Source organism: Odontesthes bonariensis, chromosome 24 (assembly GCF_027942865.1).
Source record: "Odontesthes bonariensis isolate fOdoBon6 chromosome 24, fOdoBon6.hap1, whole genome shotgun sequence".
In the NCBI taxonomy this organism is placed as follows: Eukaryota; Metazoa; Chordata; class Actinopteri; order Atheriniformes; family Atherinopsidae; genus Odontesthes; species Odontesthes bonariensis.
The window spans coordinates 4022503-4048455 of record NC_134529.1 but is presented as its reverse complement, the minus strand read 5'-3'; the positions used below and the strand labels follow the sequence as shown (position 1 = coordinate 4048455).

The window sequence follows — 25953 nt, the reverse complement described above, 5'->3', positions numbered from 1 at the left end:
GGCGTACCAGCTCAGTGGTTTACAGACTGAATTTGGATCACAGCACGAACTGACTGACTTGTTTTACTGTTGACTGGTTCAGCGTCTGGTTTAAATGGTTTACAGGCTGAAGTTTTGCTCGACTTGTTGCCTAACAGGAGGTTCCTCTGCCTGACTCCTAACACTAGACCAAAGGGGAGGGACTACGATCGGCATTTCCCCTGGTTTTTGCACGGATAAGTTTCACCTTTTTTCTTTTGGGATGAAGGCGCACTGGAAAAAATGCCCCTCCAAAAATAAGTAAAAAAAACAACAAATAAAAGACGTTTTTGCTTGAAATAAGCAAAAAAATCTGCCAATGGAACTAGTGAAAATCGGCTTGTCAAGATTTCTTGAAATAAGATGTGATATTTGGGACTTTTGAGATAAAAGTGATCTTGAAATTAGCTTAAAAACCTCTTCAAATGAAAAAAAAAAAGCTTGTTTCATATGATATGTGACTCAAAACAATTTGTTTTCAAGACTTTTTCACTTAACAAGATATTCCAGATGTATTGTCTTAAAACAAGTCCCTATATCTGGCTGAAATGGTGCTTGTTAGGCAGTTGTGTCTTATATTAAGTGTAATGAGATAGTCAATGAGACAAATATACTTGGTAAGATTTAGATTTTTTCCAGTGTGTAATGGCTGTCCATGCAAAATGGAACGTTACGGCCATGGAGAGGATTTTGTAGCTAGGCCCTAATGTTTTGTTTCATTCCCAGTAAGGTCTAACCTCCTGAGAACACCGTTCAGATCACACAAAGTTGCTGCTTTCCATTTCTAAATCGAATGAACAACTGAATATCAGATTAAATTGCATTTATTTTGTAGCGGCGTTAGTCCTAAGTGACATGGCTGCTTTCAAACCTTCACAAGGAAAAAAAAGGGGCCAAATCAATTTTGAAATGTCACTTAAAATGTGCGAGTCGCTCGCACTCATCTGATGTGAATTTCTCATCAAGGAAAAGCTGACCGGCTGGAACGGTTTGCATTCAGCACAATAAATTCCTGCTTTCCCTCCTCTCTGTCACTCTGGGCACTCCCTAATTGCCTCGCACACAGAGGGAATGAAGCATCGTTAGGACAAACACACACACGCTTGTTTGAAATGATGATGGGAGCGTGTGAGAAGTGTGTGACAGACCAACACAGCAGAGGCTGCTGCTGATGCTGCTGCTGTGAAGTCGTTTCCATGGTGACTGCCAGACATGAAAGCTGTGTGAACTGGTAGCTAACACGAGCTAAGCTAGCTAGCTGGTGTTTTGCTTTGTTTCCTCTCCCAGAGGAGCTGTGCTACATAACACACCCTGCAGCCACCTCTGTGTGTGCGTGCTCTCCGTCTGCCAAAGAATGTGCGCCGCTGTCTGTGAGCTAATTCGTGTCTGACGTTGTAAATGTGTGCGCCAGCAAGGCTAAAGCAGTGTTTTAGTGTGAGGAAATAAGCACGATGCTTTATCGCTTGATATAATTCAGCAGTGTGTGTGTGTGTGTGTGTGTGTGTGTGTGTGTTTAACGCTCTGCCTGCTAAACAGCTGATGTAACACACACCTTCAGCTCTTCCTTGAACATTTAACTTGAAACAACTTTAGATTTTGTTTGTGGACACACAGAAAATGTGTTTTTTTGGATCCCTTGTCAACATAAAGTCCCACAAATCTATCATAATATTCCAATTCTGTCCAGTAAAAACAGATAAAAACAACTCTTACAACCAGAAAACACATTTTTTCACATTGTAAATGAAAGGGTATATTATTTTTCCTGGATTTTTCCTTTTATTTGTTTTTTTTGTATCACTTGTCAACATGAAGTCCCACAAATCTATCATAATATTCCAACTCTGTCCAGTAAAAACAGATAAAACAAACTCTTACAACCAGAAAACACAATTTATCACATTGTTTCCTGGATTTTTCTTTTCTTTCAGAGTAGAATATAGATTTCTGTTCGTGTAAACGGTATGTAAAGTAGATGTAAAGGCCCTTCAAAAAGAAAATACAGTTCCTGAGCTATTTGAGAAAGCTCACAGGCTATCTAGTTCAGGCGTTTTTCTTCCTTCACTTGATGTTACATTACCGTGAAACACATTTGCATAATGCCTGCCTAGTGGTCAGCTTAATGCACATCAGTCAAAGAACAAGCAGCTGCTTTGTATGCTGCCTTTTTAGATCAATCACCCGGCTGATCAGAGCAAAACTGGCCTTCTGGAAGGTGGCCGCGAGGAGACGGGAGCTTAAATGAATAATCAACCAAGAGGAAGAAGTGATTCTGCAATGTGCAGTAAAATTATAAAGTCTTTAAAAGGTACATAGAATGGGCCCTTCAAAACTACAAGATCAATTAAAATCGCTGGAGCACTTTAGGCTTGAGACAATAACATGACGTTTGACTTTATCCCACATTACAAGGCACTCGAGTTGGACTCTCATAGCCTCAAATATTATCTCATATTTCACATTCAGGACTTGAAATTAGGGCTGGGCGCGTTAACTCGTTATTATCGTGTTAACTAATCGTTAACTATCGCTAATTATTTAACGCCGATAAATATTTTATCGCGCATTAATGCAGGTTTTTCATTTTTTGAAATCATTATTTTGGGGCTTTTGTGCCTTTAATGGATAGGAAAGTTCAGAGAGACAGGAAGCAAGGGGCAGAGAGAGGGGGAACGACACGCAGCACAGGGCCTATAGCCTCCTGTACATGGGGCACCTGCTTAACCCACTACGCCACGGACCACCCCTGTTTTATTATTTATTTTATTATTGTAAAAGTCTGTTGCTGTCTGCTGTGGAACCGGAAAAGAAAGTAATCGGCGGATCCACCAAACATGGAGAAGGGTACGGAACTTTTACTCGGCCATTTTCATGTTAAAGTTCTTCCAGACGGCGGAGTCGACAGAACCAAAGTCATCTGTAAACTCTGCCGAGTTGAATTGTCTTCTCAGCGTAGTAGTTCCAGTCTAAAATATCACTTAAAGGCAAAACACACAACTGATAGCAGCAAGTCATTCAAGGAAACAGACAGTGGAGCGAGGCTTCTACATAAAAACTACAGAAAGATGCTGATGTTAAAAGTGTGTTTGCACAACATATGTTATGGCACTTTCATTCATATGGCAGCACATTTAAAATAAAGCTAAATGCTAAAGGCTATACACTACTTTTGGATTCATTTTTGGATTTTGCGTACAAATGCGATTAATCGTGATTAATCAGGGAAATCATGTGATTAATTAGATTAAACATTTTAATCGTTGCCCAGCCCTAGTAGAAATATGTAGGATGCTCATTTTTTAAGTTTATCTGCCCACAAGCATTCAAGATTTTAGCATCCGTCCGTCCATTAGTGAACCCTGTTTACCACTGAGAGGGAGCCAGTCTCAGCACAACATACCGAGTGAGTGGCAGAGCTGATTTAAATAACAACACAGACAACCACTCATAGCCACAGGCAATTTAGAGATGCCCGTTAACCACCAACTAAGCCTCCAACTGCACAGGACTCCAGTGCAGATATAAGGAAACACTTTAGATGTGAGCTGAGCATTAGTTTGATGTGAAACTTTCCTCCTAAAACAACACAGACGATAAATCGGCCACATTCAAACGCCGCAGGTGCGACTGGGCCGACAGCGTTCCAGTTGAAGGCTACTCACTCACCTGCGGTGCGAGTTCCTGTTGCTATTGACATGACCCCGTCCAGAGCAGCCAGGAGTAGGGCACTTTAAAACATTTTCATACATGGCAAGGACTTTGACAGACAGGAAAAGGTGAGAAAGACAGCGAAGGTTAAGAGCAGACAAGAGAGTTAACGGGCTTGACTGTTAAGCATGCAGAGATTACAGCCGCATGACTGACAGCGGGCCGAAGTTTTCACAAAATGAGCACGAACACAAAGCATTCAGCAGGTGTCACACCGTGAGAGGATTGTGTGTCAGCAGCAGGAAATATGCATGCATATATTCACTCGTTTATTTCTCCATATAAAACTTTATAGAGATATTTTTCCAAAGCCTAACTCCTGTACTTTCCTGTTGCCAAAACCTAAACAAGTAATTTCCTGAAGCTAAGTTAGCGGCTAAGCTGAAATTAAAACTAAAGAAGAAATAAGGAGGGCATGTTCTAAGGTTCCTCTCCAACGTGAGTCCCATGTTTACAGGTCCCGTAACGATCCTCCACCTCGCCGCCGGCCAGCGGTGGAGCAGTGATTTTAAATGTGGGGGTGTTACATGAGTGCCACATCAAGCCCATAGACAAGACGCTGAAGTTGGCATCCGATTCGTGAATTAAATGGATGGGCATAAAGGGCCATTTTACTGCATTTTTTTGCATTTTGATCACCCTAAACTAGATCCTGTATGGAAACTACAATAGTTACACTGCTCAAATCTGGATGGAATTATTCTAAAGAAGCTGTAGATTCATTAAAACCTTGTTTGGGATTTGTGAAACCTTTTTCTGATTTGTAAAAATGCAGAACAGGGCCATTTTACTGCTTTTTGATCACAGTAAACTAGGTCCTGTATGGAAACTACAATAGTTACACTGCTCAAATCCGGATAGAATTATTCTAAAGAGGGTACAGGGTCTTTAAAACACATTTTATGATTTGTTAAAACTTTATTTGGTCATTGAAAATTCAAAAAGGTGTCGAAAACTGACACAGAGGTCCGCTGACAACATGTCAGCTTGTGATGAGTTGAACGGAAAAAGTTCCTCCCAGCAGGAAACATTTAGTCATGAATAAAAATCACACGTTTAAGGGTTAAAGCTCTTGTTTTCCTGCCGTGGACACACAATTCTCATTTGATCACAGCGGCCGTTTCGTGGAGTTTCATGAGGTGGATGCAGAGGGTTGCCATGCAGTGTTCACATCTGTTCATGTGCAAATGGACTAATAGCAAAAGTAGGAAAAGAGTTTTTCCTTCAGAGCCACGGACAGATCCAGAGATGTGCATATTGAACAAGGCTTCGCATGCATGCCTACACACCCAGATCGTTAATTCTGTAATTTCAGAGTTGCAGGAATAATTTAGTTTTAATATTTCACCTAATTATGAACTTCTTGTAACTTTTTTTTCCCATGTAATGAACCCGTTCTTTGCCTCGGTCGATTATGCGGCTCTGCGAATCGTAATTCATCAAAATATTTTTTCAATATTTACAAAATAATTTCCACTTTTATTAAAAAGTTTGGACTTAATGAGTTTTTGTTAAAAATTAACAATTGTCCTCTGAACTTTTTGGAAAAGTTACGAAATCCCAATTATTGTAATTAAATGCAGCAGATCTGCAGCTTTAAGGCAAACATAAAACACAACTTTACAATACTTTTAATTTGTTTTCCACTTATGTCTGACATAAATTAACTGAGCGGGATGAATTGTTTTTTCATTCTGAAGTAACATTTAACCTCTGAGGTCAGTGAGGACGATTAAAACGGGTTTGTATGTGGTTGTTTTGTGAGATCAAACCGATTCTTTCTGCTGTTCGAGGCATCGGGCAGTGTGACGTGCAGCGAGGAGGAAGAAAAGTAAAAGAGGAAAGAAAAAGAAAGCAAAGGAAGGAGGTGTTTCTGGTAGCACTTATTGTTCTCGTTTGGCTTCTCTGATGCCGTTCAAACCCAGGAAATCGTCACACTTCCAGCACAACATTCACAAACGTGGAGTCATGCAGGCCAGATGCAGGACAGATGCTGTGGTGGACGGCCAACATGCTCAACAATACCCAAATTTCACAACAGCCCAATCCATCCAACAAGCCATTTAAAGTTTTTTTTTTCATTCTTTGAATCATTTTCTTCTTCAATCGTAGAAGATAAAAATATTCTGATCCGTAAATTCACCTAATTTGGCCTGAGTCGTGAGGTCATGACCCCCGTGTGTTTGTGTTCGACTATGATGTCAGAGAACAACCTGGCAGAGCGCACGTTGTACTCATTTCTCAAAGGCAGAAATAATCTGATTTGCTTTATTTACGGTCACACTAAAGCTTAGCGCAAACCCGAATTTCAGTTTTTTAAGGAGCTACCACAGACTCATCTGAAGAGAGAGTACATCCTGTTCAAATTATTGGGTCCTAAAATTAGGCGAATGCAACCTCAGATGAACAACAACACATAAGATATTACAGTGTTACATTACTTATTGAACTAAAACTAAGTGAACCCCTGATCCAGTCTAGAACACTTTGGTATCCACAGGAGTTGATGGTGGACTCAGTGACTGCAGGGTGCCCAGGTCCTGTGGCTGCAGAACCAGCCCAGATCATCAGCCCTCCACCACCGTGCTTGACAGCTGGTGTGAGGTGTTTGTGCTGATATGCTGTGTTTGGTTTCCTCCAAACGTGCTGCTGTGCATTCTGAGCAAACATCTCCACTTTGGTCTGCTCTGTCCAAAGGACATTGTTCCAGAAGTCTTGTGGTTTGTTCAGATGCAGCTTTGCAAACCTAAGCTGTGCTGCCATGTTCTTTTTAGAGAGAAGAGGCTTTCTCCTGCAGCCCTTCCACACAAGCCACACCTGTTCAGTCTGTTTCTAACTGTGCTGTCATGACCTTTAACCTTTAACATGCTGACTGAGGCCTGCAGAGTCTGAGATGGGTGGACTTGTTGACTAAATAATGATGTAATATGTCATGTGTTGTTCATCTGAGGTAGTGTTTACCTAATCTTAAAATCTGGGAGGGTTTGTTCTCATGTTCTGGTTTGTAAACCCTCAGAAATGTACTTACTTTTCCACATGAATGTGTGGGAGATGAGGTTACAGAGTGCACAAAGTCACCAACACGCTTTATTCTCAGGAGTGTTAGGATTAAAGGAACGTCTCTGGTGCTTCTTTTTGGGCTAAAGTTGCTACTTACTGGCACTCTGAACTCTAAACTCTGTCAGACACACGCTCCTTTTCATCGGTGTAACAGCAGGATAGATCGCTGCAGATTCTCAGTCATCCGGGTCATGTAAATCCTAAGAGCTCGATAATGGCAGCTGGACTTCTTTCTCTCGGTGCTTGAATCTTTTTCTTAGGTTCAAGCCTGAAGGAAAATGAGTCCAGTTGCCCTTTCTTCGAGCTTTTAGGAACGTGACAGCAGCTGAACATGTGGGTGTCGGGTCTGAATGAGCACTCGGCTGCTTCTTTGTCCCCGTTTCAGATCTTTCTAGTTCAGACCTACTCACATTTGTGGATTAAAAGCGAACTCCTGTTCAGTTTAGTCTACTAATTTTCCTCTAAAACTTAGTTATTTTAGTCAGCTTGCTGAACTTTGTAAGTAATTATCTTTATTTAAGTTTCCCTTCCTGGTATTTAGACAGTTTTGTCAGTTAAACACAGCGGTGCAGAGAAAATACGAGGCTCCTCCAGCCAAGGTTTAACTCTATTAATAAGATGATTTCTGCCTCCACAGCTCCAGCTCGGTGGATTCATTAAAACCACGACCTACGGCCTCAGAAAGAAGCCCCGTTCGAGCAGAAATGACTTGTCAGACTGGTCATGAAGCAGGGTGCATTGGCGGTGCAGCGTAACATCCAAGCAGTGGAACCTACTCTCAGGCGGGACACGGTCTTTGTGGGGACACCCAGACAGGCTGCGGTGATGAGGGTACAGACCGGTCACATGACCGGTACCATCACAGCCCGGAGTCGGACACTTACTCTCCTTCTTGTCACCTCTGGAGGAGTCTGGAAAAGAAATGGGACAACAAAAATGAGACAGAGGTGGTCCTGTCTCCAAGTGAAAGCCTTCTTCATATGGCTGCAACCTGCAAATCTGATTTACTGCGATGACTTACATTCGTTTCATTATGAAAGAGTGTTGTTTTCTTCAATTTGAGAGCAGGACCTCTTGTTTTTATACTTCTCTTCCTTAAAGTCCTTTGCTTGCGTGCAGATGGGCCCGACTTCAGCTCAAAACTACGTCCTCACACTCAGATACAACCGTTTGCACATATTTCTGTCACGTTCGTGGGGTTTTCCCCATGTTTTTAATTGGGCTGGGCGAGTTTACTCGTTATCATCGCGTTAATTTGTTAATTATGTAACGCTGATAAATATTTTATCACGCATTAACGCAGGTTTTATTATTGTTGTATATGATTTAGCGGTGCATATGACACCTGAAAGTATTTTATCTGCACTCTTCACTTTCAAATTAATTAATTAATGATTATTATTATTATTTTTTTTATTTTTTTTTTTAATGATTTTATTGCCTTCTTGTGATTTTATGTAGCTGTAAAGAACTTTGAATTACCTTGTGTACAAATTGTGCTCTTGTAAAAGTCTGTTGCTCACAGGCTTTTAATTTTGTAAAAGTCTGCTGCTCACAGGCTTTTATTTTGTAAAAGTCTGTTGCTCACAGGCTTTTATTTTGTAAAAGTCTGCTGCTGTCTGCTGTGGAACAGGAAAAGAAAGTAATCGGCGGATCCACCAAACATGGAGAAGGGTACGGAACTTTTACTCGGCCATTTTCATTTTAAAGTTCTTCCAGACGGCGGAGTCGACAGAACCAAAGTCATCTGTAAACACTGCCAAGTTGAATTGTCTTCTCAGCGTAGTAGTTCCAGTCTAAAATATCACTTAAAGGCAAAACACACAACTGATAGCAGCAAGTCATTCAAGGAAACAGACAATGGAGCGAGGCTTCTACATAAAAACTACAGAAAGATGCTGATGTTAAAAGTGTGTTTGCACAACAAATGTTATGGCACTTTCATTCATATGGCAGCACATTTAAAATAAAACTAAATGCTAAAAGCTATACACTACTTTTGGATTCATGTTTGGATTCTGCATACAAATGCGATTAATCGTGATTAATTAGATTAAACATTTTAATCGTTGCCCAGCCCTAGTTTTTAGTTCTATGTTTTATCATGTTTTAGGTTGTTTCATGTCTTGGGCTGTGTTCGAAACCGCATACTACATACTTCTTACTCATCGATCAGACAGTAGGCAGAGCGTTTACCCACAATGCATTTCGCTCCTGCCCGAGCTGAAATCAGCCGGCCTGAAGCTGATTTCTCTTAAGCTCTAAACTCTGTAAACTTTAGCAACATTTGAAACATTTTCAGGTGAGAAAGTAGTCGTTTAGATCCCCAACGTGTTGAAAACCTGACAAAATACCGGCTGTTTACAATTTTGTTCCCACGAATTCGGCGCTACTAAAGCTAGCCGCAGTGAGCAACGCACTTCCTGTTATTTTCACAAAATAAAATACCCGTTGCCTTTTATCATAGGGAAAGCCATTACCATACAATTGGTGCTTTTGTTTTGAAAACAGGAAGTGAACCTACCCTCGTTGTAGCTAGCTTGAAACTGCCGTTTTGACAGGAAATGACGATCGGCGACGTCACGTTACGTTGCATCTTGGGTAGTTTGAGTGAGTAGTAACCTCATGATGCATACCCAACATTTCAGAGAATCTAGTATGCATCCGGGAACTTCTCGCTTACTCAAACTCGCATACTAACTCAAAAAGTTAGTATGAGTAGTAGGAGAAGTATGCGGTTTCGAACACAGCCTCAGTTTCCAGGTTTCCCCATTAGTTTTGTGAAATCCTTTCTCTGTTTTTCACCCCCACGCCATGTTATGTCAAGTCTTTTGTTTTATTTTTTGGTCACATTCTTATTCATGTTTTGTCATCCGCCTTTTGTTAACCTTGTTTGTGAATAAACCAAGTTTGCTTTAACACCTCTGGAGTCCGCATCCGTGTCCTGCCAAACCCGTTCCTGCCAATTTCCTTCAATTTTTCCACTTTACCTTCAGTCGAACTCGTTTAGCGATGGGCTAAAGTTTTCACGGTAAAACAAAGTCTTTCTCCTACACTGATATCGAGCATTTATTGTGAAAATTACAACTGGTGTGGACAAGATTCCCAGAGCTATGCGGGTTGTTTTTATGTAAAATGACATCTGCGGGATGGATGCGTCACTAGTTACTGACAGAGCCTCAAACACAAACCTTCTCCCCCCAACAAGAAATCAGTTAACACAATTTCAGGCCGAATAAGTGTGCACTGCAAAAAGTGAAATCTAAGTAAAAAGAAATATCTTAGCTCAAAGGGATAAATGCTTATTTTTTGTCCAATAAGATAGTTCTTCTTAGTAAGCAGTTTTTATGTTAGACTGTTTCACTTGTTTTAATTGTTTCTGTCCTTAATGATCTAAATAAGATATTACAGCGTGTTACTGAGATGTTATGACCTGTTTTGAGTAAGTACATGCTTGAAGCTGGAATATCAACAGTTTCCAAGCTGGTTTCAAGAAATATAAGGCCCAGTGCATACCACTATGTCAAGATAATGGCTCTAGCATTTACTTAATTCAAGAATATTTTTCAATATATTGAGAAAATAGGCCACGTGTATTCAATTAGATTTAAGAAAAATGTACTTGTTATTAGTTAAATTACAGTAATTCTAAGGTATTTGTGGGTTAATTGAGATTAGATATTTTTACTTGTTTTGAAAAATCTTGACAAGCCACATTTTCTTGTTCCACTGGCAGATAATTTTGCTATTTTTAAGCAAAATACACGTAATTTTTGTACTTTTTTTTTCTTGTTTTTGAAAGCTGGCTTTTTGCAGAGCGGCAACACAAAATTGCACAAGTACACCGTCTCTGCAGAGATTCAGACGCATCATAACGAAAGCCTTCCAGTGGACTAATAACTTCTCCCGGCCGGGCTCTGCACTAATGAAACAGTCTGCAGCCCATCCGACACCGTTGTGAGGAAGATAACTGCGCAGAACTGACTCCCTCCCGATGGCGCTTGGTTGCATTTGACTGGATTTGGAGAAATAGGCCGCGGATAGCGTCCCCCAGATGAGATTTGCTCTCCTAACAGGCCGTGCAGATTGCCATTACTCATGCCTGACAAGTTGGGCCGTCTGATGTTCCCACACCGGCCTATTTTAACAGCATAAGCTGTTGTCAGTGGAAAAACCATGCTTCTGCAAAAAAAAAAAAATAACCGATGTTGGTCCTGAACACAGAAATGAGTGCCCATTACCTCAGCTGCGTTCATATTACAGCATCCTGGAAATAACACAATGTGGGTTTAACAGGTCTGAAGAGCTCAGGGGTCAGAAAACTCATTGAATCCGGCGATGTTAACAGAGATGTTCCAATCAGGGAGGAAAAAGGAAAACATTAAACTGACAATTTTTTTTTGTTTGTTTGTTTTTCCCCTGCTACAGCTCTGAGAGCCTCAGGCCGCTTCGATATTGAGGGTAACGGTGAGTCAAGCAGACACGATAAACTCCTTCCCTGCTGACCTGGGGTTAGATTTGTTGAGTAAAAGCTATTCCAGGTCAGATCTGATGAGAAAAGGTGCCACAAACCGGCAGAGTTCAGAGAAGAAACAAGATCTTGGCTTCTCTGTGAATGCACTTCGAACATGAATAATTTGAGGAACATTTGCTGTGGAGAGCAAACACTCTTCATCTTTTTAAGTTTATTATTAAAGAGCGGACTAACAACAATCCTTTTCTAAAACACTTGGAAAAAAAGTGCTAATATTCACAAAGTTTATGGCAACAACTGAACTAAATTAGCTCCCTAAAGTCCAGGCTTCTCGGTACACTGGAAAAAATGCCCCTTCAAAAATAAGTAAAAAAACAACAAATACAAGATGTTTTTGCTTGAAATAAGCAAAAAATCTTCCAATGGAACTAGTGAAAATCGGCTTGTCAAGATTTCTTGAAATAAAATGTGATATTTAGGACTTTTGAGTTAAAAGTGATCTTGAAATTAGCTTAAAAACCTCTTCAAATGAAAAAAAAAAAGATTGTTTAATGTGAAATATGACTCAAAACAATTTGTTTTCAAGACTTTTTCACATAACAAGTCCCTATATCTGGCTGAAATAGTACTTATTAGGCAGTTGTGTCTTATATTAAGTGTAATGAGATATTTTGACTAGAAATGAGACAAATATACTTGGTAAGACTTTGATTTTTTCCAGTGCACACACAGACAGAACAGCCAAAGAGACGAGACATGCTTCACACGAGGCCAGCGAGCAGAGGAAGTTATCGTACGTGGCTTCAACAGGGGCTTTTCCAACCTACCTTTAGGGTAGTACACCCTCTTCAGCCCATCCTGCTGCATTCTGGACTTTCGCTCCTCAGCGGCACTGCTCAGCCTGGGGCTGTGCTCGCCGTGGCCACGGTGATGGTGGTGATCCCGACGGGGTAACGCGTGCTCCGAGGCCATCCGGTCTCTCATGACCTTTGCCCGCTCTGACTCTAAGGCGATGGCCTTCTCCAGCAGCGTCAGGTTTCCCTTGGCCATGTCGAAGGTCTCGTCGGAGTGGTCGGACGCCACTGAGGTGGTGTCTTCGTCCCCCTCCTGGCTGCAGCTGGTGGGGTAGCCTCTGGACGCCGGGCTCAGCTGCTCCTCCAGCTTCATCAGGTTCACCATGTCGGAGTAGCTGCGCTCCAGAGACCTGGGCTCCTCCTGCGCGCCCTGCTGGCAGCCGTCGTACCTGAGACGGGAGAAGCAGGAAGGTAAGATGTTCTCAACTAAGATTTCAGATTGGATTAAAATAGGGCTGGGCGAGTTAACTCGTTATTATCGCGTTAACTCGCTAAGTATTTAACGCCGATAAATATTTTATCGCACATTAACGCAGGTTTTATATTTTTTTTAAATAAAAAAAAAAAAAAAATATATATATATATATATATATATATATATATAGTTCAGAGAGACAGGGCTCCTGCTAAACCCACTACGCCACAGACCACCCATTGTTTTAATTTATTTATTAATTTAAGTTTTAATTTAATTAAATTAATTTTATTTTATTTTAAAAGTCTGTTGGAAAAGAAAGTAATCGGCGGATCCACCAAACACGGAGAAGGGTACGGAACTTTTACTCGGCCATTTTCATGTTAAAGTTCTTCCAGACGGCGGAGTCGACAGAACCAAAGTCATCTGTAAACACTGCCAAGTTGAATTGTCTTCTCAGCGTAGTAGTTCCAGTCTAAAATATCACTTAAAGGCAAAACACACAACTGATAGCAGCAAGTCATTCAAGGAAACAGACAGTGGAGCGAGGCTTCTACATAAAAACTACAGAAAGATGCTGATGTTAAAAGTGTGTTTGCACAACAAATGTTATGGCACTTTCATTCATATGGCAGCACATTTAAAATAAAGCTAAATGCTAAAAGCTATACACTACTTTTGGATTCATTTTTGGATTCTGCGTACAAATGCGATTAATCGCGATTAATCAGGGAAATCATGTAATTAACTAGATTAAAAACTTTAATCGTTGCCCTAGATTAAAACAATCTTTGCTGTATTCGCTGTCGTGTTGCACCAAATGTGTTTGTTAGTCCAAATTTTTAGACAACCAGGCAAATGAAGCAGAATCTCAGTCTCAAACTAAAAAAAAGCTCAAACTGAGCCCATGCACAGCTTTCCTAAGTGTGATCGCTCCCAACTACAAAGCAGGGACTCCCATCTGCTAGCATGCTCGCGCAGCCATACCGGCTGCCACAACGCACTTCTCATTGGGACAAACTTCATAAAGCAGTTCAAGAATCATTTCGAATAAACCTGTAAGTTGGAGAAGAAATCTGTGTCTATAAACTAGAAATTCTGACTTGTATTCAATGCAAGCACCGCACCTGTTTTTGTCCCTGCTTCCCTCGCCCTGAACAGATACGAATGTTGTGGAAAGGGCTGGAGTTTGGGCCCAGAGTTGGGCCGACTGACGATGGAATCTTCCGTGTTGATGGCTGCCAGGCGCCACGATGGTAGGTCATCATCATCGTGTGGGGAAATAAAGAGAAAGTTGGCATTTTTAAAAGCAACAATGTGCATCCCACAACCTTAACCCGATTAAAAACTTTCAGTTTCTGCAAACCGAGATGCATGCAATCCAAAAGTTCTTTCATTGGAACCAGAGTTTTGTCTTTAAAACCCGAGTCATTTCACACACTGATTCAATCCTGTTAAAACCAAGAGAAACAAATTGTTGTAACAAATTGTAACAAAAAGAAATAAATGATTTATTTTATTTATTTTAAATCATCTTAAAGACTCTTTTAAAGAAAATATTAAATAAAATATGAATCAAAATGTATAATTCGGAAATGAACAAATTAAAATGATTAAAATAGACCCACTGGTGATTAGGTTGTTTTTTTTAAATAAAGAAAGGAAAAAAATGATAATAATTGTACTCCTTACCCCACCCCCCTTTAAGGACTACGGATGGAAAATAGCACCTCTGCTAAATCCGATGTAACCATCTTGTTGTTGTTGTTCATGAAATGGCAATGATTCATGGTATTACATGCTGTCCTTTAAATAAACTCATTCATTCTTTCATTCTTTCATTCATTCATTCATCATCAATAAATAAGGAGTTGATGGGCATCAAGGGGAGCTTTACATTCATAAAGCTTCCCTTCCCGAATGTGTTTGGCATAAACGGTATTCAGATTACAATTCTGCTGCCATAATGCTTGACAGGACAAGGGGTTAAAAAATAAATTCATTTAAAAATGAAAAAAAACAAAGAAACCGCTGCTTTGTGTGATTCTTTTAGTTTTAGTCTAACTTCAACTCAGCAAAATATTCCGTAAGTTTTTCTGTGATTGGTTGAACCAAAGAGAAACGTATCAAAACTGGTAAAATCCCAATGAAATAAACAGCGGTTCGTAACGTTGGCCTTTAAAAATGAAACGACTGAAAGTCCAGCCCAGGTTTTACTGAATCTGCATGCAAATGAAGGGTTATATAATGTAATTTAACATCATTTTAACTCATCTACCAGCCTCCAGCTGGCTGTTATGTCACTTCAACGTTCATATCTGTAGTCCAAACGTAACTAGAAGTTAAGTCAATGAATGTATGTATGTAGATATGTCGTCCTGCAGGGGGTTCCCCGATCCTTTTAAACCTCAGAAAGCCTGAAGAACCGTTGGCTCCAACACTGAATTTTGACTGAAGCTGGGCTGATTTGCCCCAGAAATGTTTCTATTATATGTATCTGTGGTTTGCAAACAGCATCTGAAGGTTTGAGTTTGGTCTTTGCTTTGGAGACACGGTGCTCTCTGATTGTTCTTAGTCTTAACCTTTATCACATTTTAGTTAGTTATCACATTAATCTGGCTTTAAAAAACAAATCTAGAGAAAAAAAAGCTGCAACTCTTGGACTGAGTAGAGACTGGAAAAAATGCCCCTCCAAAAATAAGTAAAAAAACAACAAATACAAGATGTTTTTGCTTGAAATAAGCAAAAAAAATCTGCCAATGGAACTAGTGAAAATCGGTTTGTCAAGATTTCTTGAAATAAGATGTGATATTTAGAACTTTTGAGATAAAAGTGATCTTGAAATTAACTTAAAAACCTCTTCAAATGTAAAAAAAAGCTTGTTTCATGTGAAATATGACTCAGAACAATTTGTTTTCAAGACTTTTTCATTTAACAAGATATTCCAGATGTATTGTATTAAAACAAGTCCCTATATCTGGCTGAAATGGTACTTGTTAGGCAGTTGTGTCTTATATTAAGTGTAATGAGATACGAAATGAGACAAATATACTTGGTAAGATTCAGATTTTTTCCAGTGCACGCACCTGTTTAGGTGGTGCATCACCTGCTGGTCTGCTGGGTTTTGGAGTTGGTGGTGCAGAGCGTGGAGGACGGGGCGATCAGACGGCGGCGTCTCGCTCAGCTTCCGAGCCAAATCGAAGCACTGGTTCCTCAGACACTCCAGACTGCTGAGACACACCTCCTCCCCGCTCTCCTCCCCGTGAGCCCTGAGCCCCATGGCGTGCGTGCCGTTCACATGGATCCCATCATCCACCATGGTGCTGTCTGGGTAACCATCTTCGGGCAGCATGGTTCCATGACCCTGTGCCAGGAGCTTCAGGGAGTCCACGGTCTCCCTGACCACGTCGCTGTCCAGGTCCACGCTCAGCTCGCCCTTCCTATCACCCTGCTCGCTGCCGTCGTCCTCGTCATCGTCGTCGTCCTCCCCCGCGCTGTTGGACGAGTTGCTGTTCATCTCGGACTCGGTCGTGGCCTGGTACGCAGCGTCCTCCGCGATCTTGCCGAGATTGAGCAGCGACTTGGCGACCAGCTCGTCGTAGTTCTCGTAATCTTCGCCGGTGCCATTACCGGCGCCGAGGGCGCAGCTGTTGTTGTTGTCGTCCTTCTGAATTGGAATGAGCTTTGATTGTCCGTTGGGTCTGTAGTGGTTCTCTGCTGTCATGACAAAACGCACATTAAGTCGTTTTTTTTTTACACATCAGCAAAGTTTCAGGCAATATTTTGCACATAAACAACATAAAAAGTACGTGACTGGTCAAAAATATACTGGAAATAATTAGGGCTGGGCGATTTAACTCGTTATTATCGCGTTAACTCGTTAATTATTTAACGCCGATAAATATTTTATCACGCATTAACGCAGGTTTTATTATTTTTTTTATTATCTTTTTTAATTAAAAACATTTTTTGGGGGGGCTTTTGTGCCTTTAATGGATAGGAAAGTTCAGAGAGACAGGAAGCAGGGGGCAGAGAGAGGGGGAACAACACGCAGAACAGGGCCGTCCGATGCAGGACTCGAACCGGTGCAATCTGTTGGTTTCCTTAGCTAGGAAATTGTTTTTGAATTGGCTCTATATGAACGAATTGGATTATTTTATAAATAAATATGATTACAATTAATTGAATTCCAATTGGCTTGAATTGGACTTCATTATTTAAGTGCCTTGAGATGACATGTGTTGTATTTGGCGTTATATAAATAAAAATTAATTGAATTAAATTGAACCGGGGCCAGCTGCACCGAGGACTATAGTCTCTGTACATGGGGCGCCTGCTCAGCCCACTACGCCACAAACCACCCCTGTTTTAATCTTTATTTAATTATTGTAAAAGTCTGTTGCTCACAGGCTTTTATTTTGTAAAAGTCTGCTGCTGTCTGCTGTGGAACAGGAAAAGAAAGTAATCGGCGGATCCACCAAACATGGAGAAGGGTACGGAACTTTTACTCGGCCATTTTCATTTTAAAGTTCTTCCAGACGGCGGAGTTGACAGAACCAAAGTCATCTGTAAACACTGCCAAGTTGAATTGTCTTCTCAGCGTAGTAGTTCCAGTCTAAAATATCACTTAAAGGCAAAACACACAACTGATAGCAGCAAGTCATTCAAGGAAACAGACAGTGGAGCGAGGCTTCTACATAAAAACTACAGAAAGATGCTGATGTTAAAAGTGTGTTTGCACAACAAATGTTATGGCACTTTCATTCATATGGCAGCACATTTAAAATAAAGCTAAATGCTAAAAGCTATACACTACTTTTGGATTAATTTTTGGATTCTGCGTACAAATGCGATTAATCGTGATTAATCAGGGAAATCATGTGATTAATTAGATTAAACATTTTAATTGTTGCCCAGCCCTATAAATAATATAACTGTGTTTAAAACCCAGCAGAGGAGGCAGAGATGAAGCTTTCATAGCCTCCAATTCTCTCATCGATGCTCAGAAACCCAGTTTTTTTTCTTACATATTCTCGAGCACATTAGCTGCTTTTCTCCTAATTATGAAGCGCTGTTTACTCTCAGAAAACACACAACCCAGAGCAGTGCACAGCAGCACTCCCCTCGCTGAGCCTCGCTGTTGATTTTGGGGACAGAGACGGCAAATGAGAGCAGAGAAATTGAAAAGGGAGGCGTGCGAGGTGCTCTGATTCAGGAGCCATAAATATCCTCAGGAGGAGAAACCAAGGCTGAGCGCATGTGACACGTCTGCCGAGACACGAAGGCTAACGGGGGAGGGAGGGAGGGGAGGCTGCGAGTTAATAACTCAGCAGAGCTTCTCTCCTGATTATTTGTGAAGCGCTGTCAGAAGCGACAGAGGACATGGAGGGTGCATGGAGGGCGCTGAGGGACGGTGCAGAGCCCCCAGCCTGTGTCCGTCCGCTCCTGCTGCAGGTGCAAACTGCACCAGGGGTGAACATCCATTTAGCCCAGAACTGGGCGTGAATATGAAACATTACTGGGGTTTATCCATCTGTTTTTTTCTCTCACTGAAATAGCTTTTTTGGCCCCTTTTACATAGCGAAGGTCTGCTTTTGTGGAAAAGTTCCACAGCTGGCTGAGCTGCAACCCTCACAGGATGTATCTGGCATTTGTCCCACAAGACTGAGAGAATACCCCGAGCCAAAAAAAGACCAAATATGTTCCAAATATAACAACGTGTAGAAGTCGCATCTTTGATAGTTGCAATAGCCACATGCGGACCTCCACGAATTTCTTTCTAATAGCTGCCCTTCCCCAGGGGAACTGTTTCAGTCTGCATTCCCACATGAGTCGGACCTGATAGGGACTGATGCGACAGCGATGTGTTACTTTAGAGTGCAGGGGTGGCCAACCGGTCAGAGACTAAGAGCCGCATTTTTTACTGTGTTACCACAAAGAGCCACATTATTTTGAAAAATTACCGAATTCTCTCCGTTACATCCGTCTGTTCTGGTCACGTGATGCATCAACGCTGATATTAAACCCATGAACCGAGCAAAATTAGTCAAAAACAGGCGTGTTTGGAAAGCTTCTTCCCAGCGAGGAGACAGAAGAAGAGGCTGTGACCACTAAGAAAAAGAAAGCTGCATTTTGAAGTCATGTTTAAGCGTTACCATAGCGACCAGAGAGCGTAAGGAGGCATGAGAGGATGTTACGTCAGGAGGACTCTGCTAATATAGCTACATACAAGTACACAGTGGATTCAAGTTTATTATTATATTTACTAAATACCACAGAGTCTGTGTTGGTCGAATCATTTTATTTTGTAGTATTTATCCGCCACACCTGAAAGGCCGGGCCGTGAAAATATTGTCTGACATAAAACCGGTCCATGGAGCAAAAAAGGTTGGAGCTGAAATGGTTCCAGGAACTGAGGGCCGTGGTCCCGAGTTCCTGTATGTGCGAATGTGGGGAAAAAAACGGTTCCTGAAAAGGTTACAGGAACTGCAGAAGGTTCCTGCAGTGGGAATGCGGCTTATATGACCATCGTAGGGTCTGCAGACGAAGGTCGGGGGCAGTGTTTCTTCAGTAGCTCATCTAAATAACATTCCTAATAATCATCCAGCTCTGCATCAGTGGCACCTTCACACAGATGAAGCCCCCCCTGCCATGGACCCTGATGCTCCCCCACACCCTCACAGACGCTGGCTTTAAACCTTTCTCTGAGAACAGCCTGGATGCTCTTTCTCAGCAGTTTTTCCCAGAAGCAGCTGAAACGTGGACTCATCTACGGAAGCCCAGAGCGGACGATGAGTACGGAAGCCCTAAATGGCCATAGATACATACATTTTATTCCATCCGTTTTCCCGTCATAACGAGATAATTAATTTGAGAAAACAAAGATCGTTTTCTCGGGATAACGAGTTAATTTACAGATGGTTCCTCGAGGCCACTTTTTCTCCCCAGTCCGCCCCTGTTTATGTGTGTTTATGTATTTCTGGCAAAGGTTTTTACCCATCTTTACCCCCTTTCATTGGAAACTGAATAAAGTAGCCGGAGACACCTCAGTAATCCTGCTGATACAGTCGACTTCATCAGTGACCAGCTGAGGGGACCAAGCCGTCTCCATGGTTACCGAATGATGCACGAGAGGTGCCGTTATCGTTTTCTGGAGATAACGAGATAAATAACTCGTTATCTCGAGAAAACGAAATGCTCGTCACACCAGCGGGATTTGCTTTGTGCATTTTCAGAAACGCTCCACATAGGCGACTTTATTCAGTTTTCAATGAAAGGGGGGTAAAAATGGGTAAAAACCTTTGCCAGAAATACATATAAACACATATAAACAGGGGCGGACTGGGGAGACAAAGTGGCCTCGAGAACCATCTGTAAATTAACTCATTATCTCGAGAAAACAATGATGGTTTTCTCGAGATCTCGAATTAAATATCTCGTTATCACGGGAAAACGGAGGAAAATTATGTCGTTATCACGGGAAAATGGATGGAATGAAATGTATGTATCTATGGCCGTTTAGGGCTTCCGTACTCATCTGCCCACAGAACACGTGTCCACTGTCTTTCTGTCCATCTGAGCTGAGCTGGAGTCCACAGAACTGGGCCGTGTTCATGCACAGAGCTGATATATGGCTTCCTGCTGGTGTGCTGCAGCTTCAGCTCACATTTCTGGTGGACCGTGTTGAGTGGAAATGGTTCTCCCAGCTCCTCCTGAGCCCGTGTGGCTGTATGGATCATGGCGGCATGATGACGGTTTCTCATGCAGTGCTGCCTGAGGGCTCCCAGCTCGCCTTTCCACACAGACTTTCACCACATTCTGATGCAGACTCCTTCTTTGTAAAGAAATCTGATATGCTGTCATCTATTTCTAACGTTAAGATGTGTTCAGACACCTGATGCAGCGGATTAAAGATGATCCAGAAAATTTATTTTGAACGAGCTTCTTCCTATACTAACGATATTACTTCAGTATAATGAGAATTTGCCCTGAAAATGGTGCTTTTTGGCTGTTTTATAAACCAACAAGAACCTTTTAAGCTTCTGCTTGCCACTCCCCTACAGCTGTGTGATGTAACACCACTGTCATAAAAACAAATCTACGTGTGAACCCTGCACACGTACAGCCATACACGTGAATTTGATGTCACATTCAATAGACTGTACAGCAGTACAGCGGGTGTGGGGCCGGAAAGCAAAGTTGCGAACTGCGGTATCTCAGATCCCGGGAGCTCCAGGGCAGTTTCAGGCTCAGGAATGTGGCTAACAAATGCCATTGTACCTCAAAGCTAGCCAAAAGCGCATCATTTTAAGGTTCACAAACTTGTTGGTGCACCTCTTGGTGTTGTTTCAAGCTTTTCGTGTCATTTCACACTTTATCTCTGATGCCGTTTTAGTCTGACAGCAGAAAAACATCAATGTTTTCAGCTCAGAGACTACAAAATTAGCCCTTCAGCTTCAGAAAGTAAAGAGTTGTTCTTCAGGTTGAGTCATTTCATTCTTGGCCTCCCGAGTCCTGAGCTGTGTTGTATAAATTTGAATTTAATTACATGTCTGAGCAGACTTTTTCATTAATTTATGTGTTCATTTTAAATAGTTTCAATAACGAATTTAAATGAAAAAAAATAAATTATATCAAAGTTATAAAAAAATATAAAAAGCCAGTCAAATCTCTTTTAATCTTTACTTCTTAAACATCAAACTTAGTGATATTTGATGAGTCATATTGCTTTGGAGGATGTTTTATGCAGCTTTTCTCACAGCCTCAGTTTTAGCATCAAAGTAAGAAACATCAAACTCACCCTGCTGGCGAGTCGGTCCCAACTCTTCCTCCTCCTCCTCCTCCTCCTGCTCGTCTTCCTCTCCTTCATCGTCCTGCTCCTCCTCGTCATCCCCGTCGTCCTCTTCCTCTTCCATCCCCTCCCCCTCCGCTTGCCTGCCTCCTATTGCTGCATCTCTTCTCGCCACCTCTATCTCCTCTTCCTCTTCTTCCTCCTCCTCCTCCTCTTCTTCCTCTCCCTGCTCCTCGTTGTCCTCTGAGAACTCGTCCTCCACCTCCCCATCTTCGTCCTCATCTCCCTCTCTCTCCCCATCCTCATCCTCCTCGTCCTCCTCTACTACCTCCCCTTGCTCCTTCCCCTGCTGCCCAGCCTCCAAAGCTTCACTCTGGTAGCCGGTGAAGGCCCCGGCGTCCTCCTCCTCCTCTTCCTCACCGGGGCAGGAGGTGAGGATAGGCCTCCTCTTGGCAGCTGGCTCCAGTGGCTGTTTGTCCAGAGCCTTCCTCTTCTTGGCCAGCGGACATCCATAGACACTGATGTGGGACAGAAGGCACATTAGTAATAATTATTAATTAATAATTTGATTCTGCTCGGCCCAAACTTCTCTTTCTGATGCTGACTGTAACCAAGTCTCACACTAGGGTTCTGGTTTGATCCAACAGAGCCAGAACACATTTTGATCAGAAAAGAGTCTTTTAGACCCATATTAATGGCTGACTTTACTATTATAAAGAAACATTTACACCAACTCAACTTTATTTATAAAGCCCTTTAACACAGCCGTGGCTGAAACAAAGTGCTGTACATGAGTAACAACACGAAATATAAGGCATAAAACATAAGAACAATGTAAAAACAATAATAAACAATAACAATGTTAAAACAATAAAACAATAACAGAAACAGAGTCTCATGCTGGGTTAAAAGCCAGGGAATAAAAATGGGTTTTAAGACGGGTTAGAGTAACAATATTTTGGATGTGCCAGAATTAGGGCTGGGCGAGTTAGCTCGCTATTATCGCGTTAACTTGTTAATTATTTAACGCCCGATAAATATTTTATCGCGCATTAACGGAGGTTTTAATTTTATTATTGTAAAAGTCTGTTGCTCACAGGCTTTTATTTTGTAAAAGTCTGCTGCTCACAGGCTTTTATTTTGTAAAAGTCTGCTGCTGTCTGCTGTGGAACAGGAAAAGAAAGTAATCTGCGGATCCACCAAACATGGAGAAGGGTACGGAACTTTTACTCGGCCATTTTCATTTTAAAGTTCTTCCAGACGGCGGAGTCGACAGAACCAAAGTCATCTGTAAACACTGCCAAGAGACTCCGGTTCTTTTCACAGATGTTTATTAACACCACAACAACACCGTAGAACTAAATGTACAAGTCAACAAAATAAAAGACAACATTAGTTGTTGTAATCATTAAAGAAATAGCATTCTTAGCATTGTCGCTGGTACCAATAAATAATCATTTATTGGTCATTCCCCAGAGGCAATCTTCACGGTCAGAACTAGGATTCTTTAACTTCCACTTCTCCTCTGCATCACATTCACACAGTTACAGCAAACACCACGAAGCATGGAGGAATAAAATAAAGATAAACTAGCAGGTAACATCACCGCTACAGGTGTGAAGCTAACGGAGCTAACCGGCGCTACTTCCTGTTTTACTTGTTTCAACATAAAAGCACCTATTTCAAAATAAAACATTTTAAAAACTCCTGCATTTACAGCCAAGTTGAATTGTCTTCTCAGCGTAGTAGTTCCAGTCTAAAATATCACTTAAAGGCAAAACACACAACTGATAGCAGCAAGTCATTCAAGGAAACAGACAGTGGAGCGAGGCTTCTACATAAAAACTACAGAAAGATGCTGATGTTAAAAGTGTGTTTGCACAACAAATGTTATGGCACTTTCATTCATATGGCAGCACATTTAAAATAAAGCTAAATGCTAAAAGCTATACGCTACTTTTGGATTCATTTTTGGATTTTGCGTACAAATGCGATTAATCGTGATTAATCAGGGAAATCGTGTGATTAACTAGATTAAAAATGTTAATCGTTGCCCAGCCCTAGCCAGAATACAACCACATGGGAATCTTTACAGGAATTGTAAGGCTGCAGAGGGACTGTTTGCACTGCTGAGGCTTCACAAATAATGTTAATCACTAGTAAATTTCAGCTGTAGCAGAAGCCAATCACTGGCAAACATCATCTTAAGACTGTCTTTTACACATAATACATCATTAAACATCTTAACAAAAGACCAATGCCAGTTGGGTCATTAGTGCAGCTTATGGACGCAGGGTCTGAACCACTATTAAAATTAAGTTGGACTCCGACCTGCTTGCAGTCTGATCAGGGTAAAAAGTAACGAGAGTCACTACGTATGAACCGCCCGGTTTAAGCACCCATGATTCCTCACTGTTTAACTAACCGTAGAAACAGGAGAAAAATTATTCTGAGAGAGACTTAAATGTTGAGAGCAAAGGTTCTCGCGTGTGAAAACCACAACATTTCCCATCAGAGTAAAACTAAGCTTATCGGTGTGAACGTTGCAGCATGAATGTTTAATAATCCCAACGGTCTCTCAAATATTCATCCTGCTGTGGTGCTGCAATGCAACAAAACTGGAGAAACAATAAAACATTTCAGAAAACAGAGCAAACCAAAAAAAATAAAAATCACACCTACGAAAGCAAAAAGCTTGAGGTCGGAGTTTTCAGTGTGAGCAAAGGTTAACCCGCTACATCACCATGGTAACCCGTGATGAACGCATAAACCGGCTGTGGAGCGGTTTGTGTTCAGAGATTCAGATTAAATCCTTTTAATCACTCCACAGATTATTTCTCTGATGAAATCCCAGAATGCAAAAATCAGACTTTTGTCAGGCAGAACCGTTGATCTGTGTAAATATCTGACATTAGAACCACAGCGAGAGGGCTCGATTGACCTTCAATGAAAGTCATGTTGAGAAATAACCGTATAGATAGATAGATAGATAGATAGATAGATAGATAGATAGATAGATAGATAGATAGATAGATAGATAGATAGATAGATAGATAGATAGATAGATAGATAGATAGATAGATAGATAGATAGATGTTGGAATTGACCTGAGATAAGATGTAAATTTAAATGTGTACAGAGAAATTAAGGAAATTAAGTTTAACATTTGTAGCTAAATTAAACTTTAACAGAGGAATTAACCATTTGTATAGAATTAAAAATGTTTAGAGGAATTAAACATTTGTATCTATAATATATATAGGACTGTGTTAAGTTAACCCGTGCTAATTGTCTATAGAAAAACTATTTAAAAACTTGTAATTCATCAGTAAACATCGCTGCTTTTTTTTGCCGGGAAGAGTTTCGCATTCATCACATCCATCTTTTCCAACAAGCTGCTCTTCTAAGGAATGAAGAGTCAGGTGGGTGGTGCACTATGAGTAGAATAAACGTCAAATGATGCATAAAACACTCCTTTTCATGTGAGTGCGCGCGGAGCCTGAGGAGGAAAGCCTCCGCGAACAAAGAAAGATCAGAGCCGCCGATGCAGACGCTGTTATGTCTGAGAGGAGCTCTTAATTTATCTTGAGCCAGCTAACACAAAGAGAGCCGGAGCCGAACAGCTTTGTTGCCCTAAAAACAAATATTTAGTTTCAGAGTCGTGTCGTTCTTCTAAAAAATGTCCAGAAATGTGACTCAAGGGCTTTTTGTGTGAGGTCAAAGGTCACGGTGCTGCAGCTCCCCACAGCGTGCGCTACGGCACTGCTGCTGATTTCCATTTGCTCTCACTGAGGAGGAAAATTAGCCGCCGGAAAACCAAAAAGCTTATTCAGCCAGGGCCACAATTACGCAAATCCCATAATAGTCATTAACTGTTGGGAAAATTCCACTTTAATTGCTCCAAAGCGGGGAGTGCAATTACACACAGCTTTAATGTAAATTTTAGGGAATCAATTAGTCCGTTTCTATATGAAAGAGTTTATTTCGTGTTTGGAAAGTGAGACCGAGGAGGGTGACTCTGCCTCTGGAGTTTAAAGGACAAACCCGCTAAATGAGAACAGACCGCTGATCCGCCCGGAGACACCGTCACGTATTTCTGGAACATTTTCACACATAATCAAACATTTCTACGAATCTACTCAAAGCACTCAAGTGCAACCAGTTGAAGTAAGAAATATTTGTATTTATCTTTGTATGTATATCTGTGGTGTTTCTGGGATCCATCACAGCTCTCAGTGTGGATGATTTAAAGTGAGGACTTGTGGTTTGCCACTTGTTGACTTCTCTCCTGCTTACTGAGAATAGATCTCATTGCTACCAAGCAACAGACGGTAATCACCACAAAGCAAACGTTGCAAAATATTCTTCTCTTCATGCCTTGTGATCTCTCTCAGAGTGGAGCACATCACGGTGATAATAGAGAGATTAAACAGTAGTTATCAACAGTAGGAAGTCAGTTTAATCATCTAAACTTGTTGTTCTGTCTTATTTTGTAATCTGGAAACGAAGCAAATCGATCCACGAACGGTGAATACAGACAAAAGATACTTTTATCGTCGACTTTCTTTTCTGTGCATCTGATAAAATATAACTAAAGACACACAAAATGTCTGTTACACTGCTTTTTTTTGGG

The 25953-nt window shown here is 41.2% G+C and overlaps 1 protein-coding gene across 7 annotated transcripts in view; it reads right to left on the bottom strand.

The window, feature by feature from the left end:
- The window catches only part of myt1la (myelin transcription factor 1-like, a), a 111402-nt gene that overhangs the window by 32123 nt on the left and 53326 nt on the right, over positions 1-25953 (bottom strand). For 5 of the 7 annotated variants that reach the window (XM_075459170.1, XM_075459169.1, XM_075459174.1 and 2 more), the window contains exons 6-11: positions 21330-21838; positions 15616-16246; positions 13657-13767; positions 12088-12503; positions 7563-7697; positions 3685-3775 (exon numbers count right to left, since the gene is read on the bottom strand). In XM_075459170.1, the coding sequence (XP_075315285.1) occupies positions 3685-3775; positions 7563-7697; positions 12088-12503; positions 13657-13767; positions 15616-16246; positions 21330-21838 (1893 nt within the window). The remainder of the gene's footprint in view (positions 1-3684; positions 3776-7562; positions 7698-12087; positions 12504-13656; positions 13768-15615; positions 16247-21329; positions 21839-25953) is intronic. The other 2 variants (XM_075459175.1, XM_075459172.1) reach the window with 2 other exon arrangements.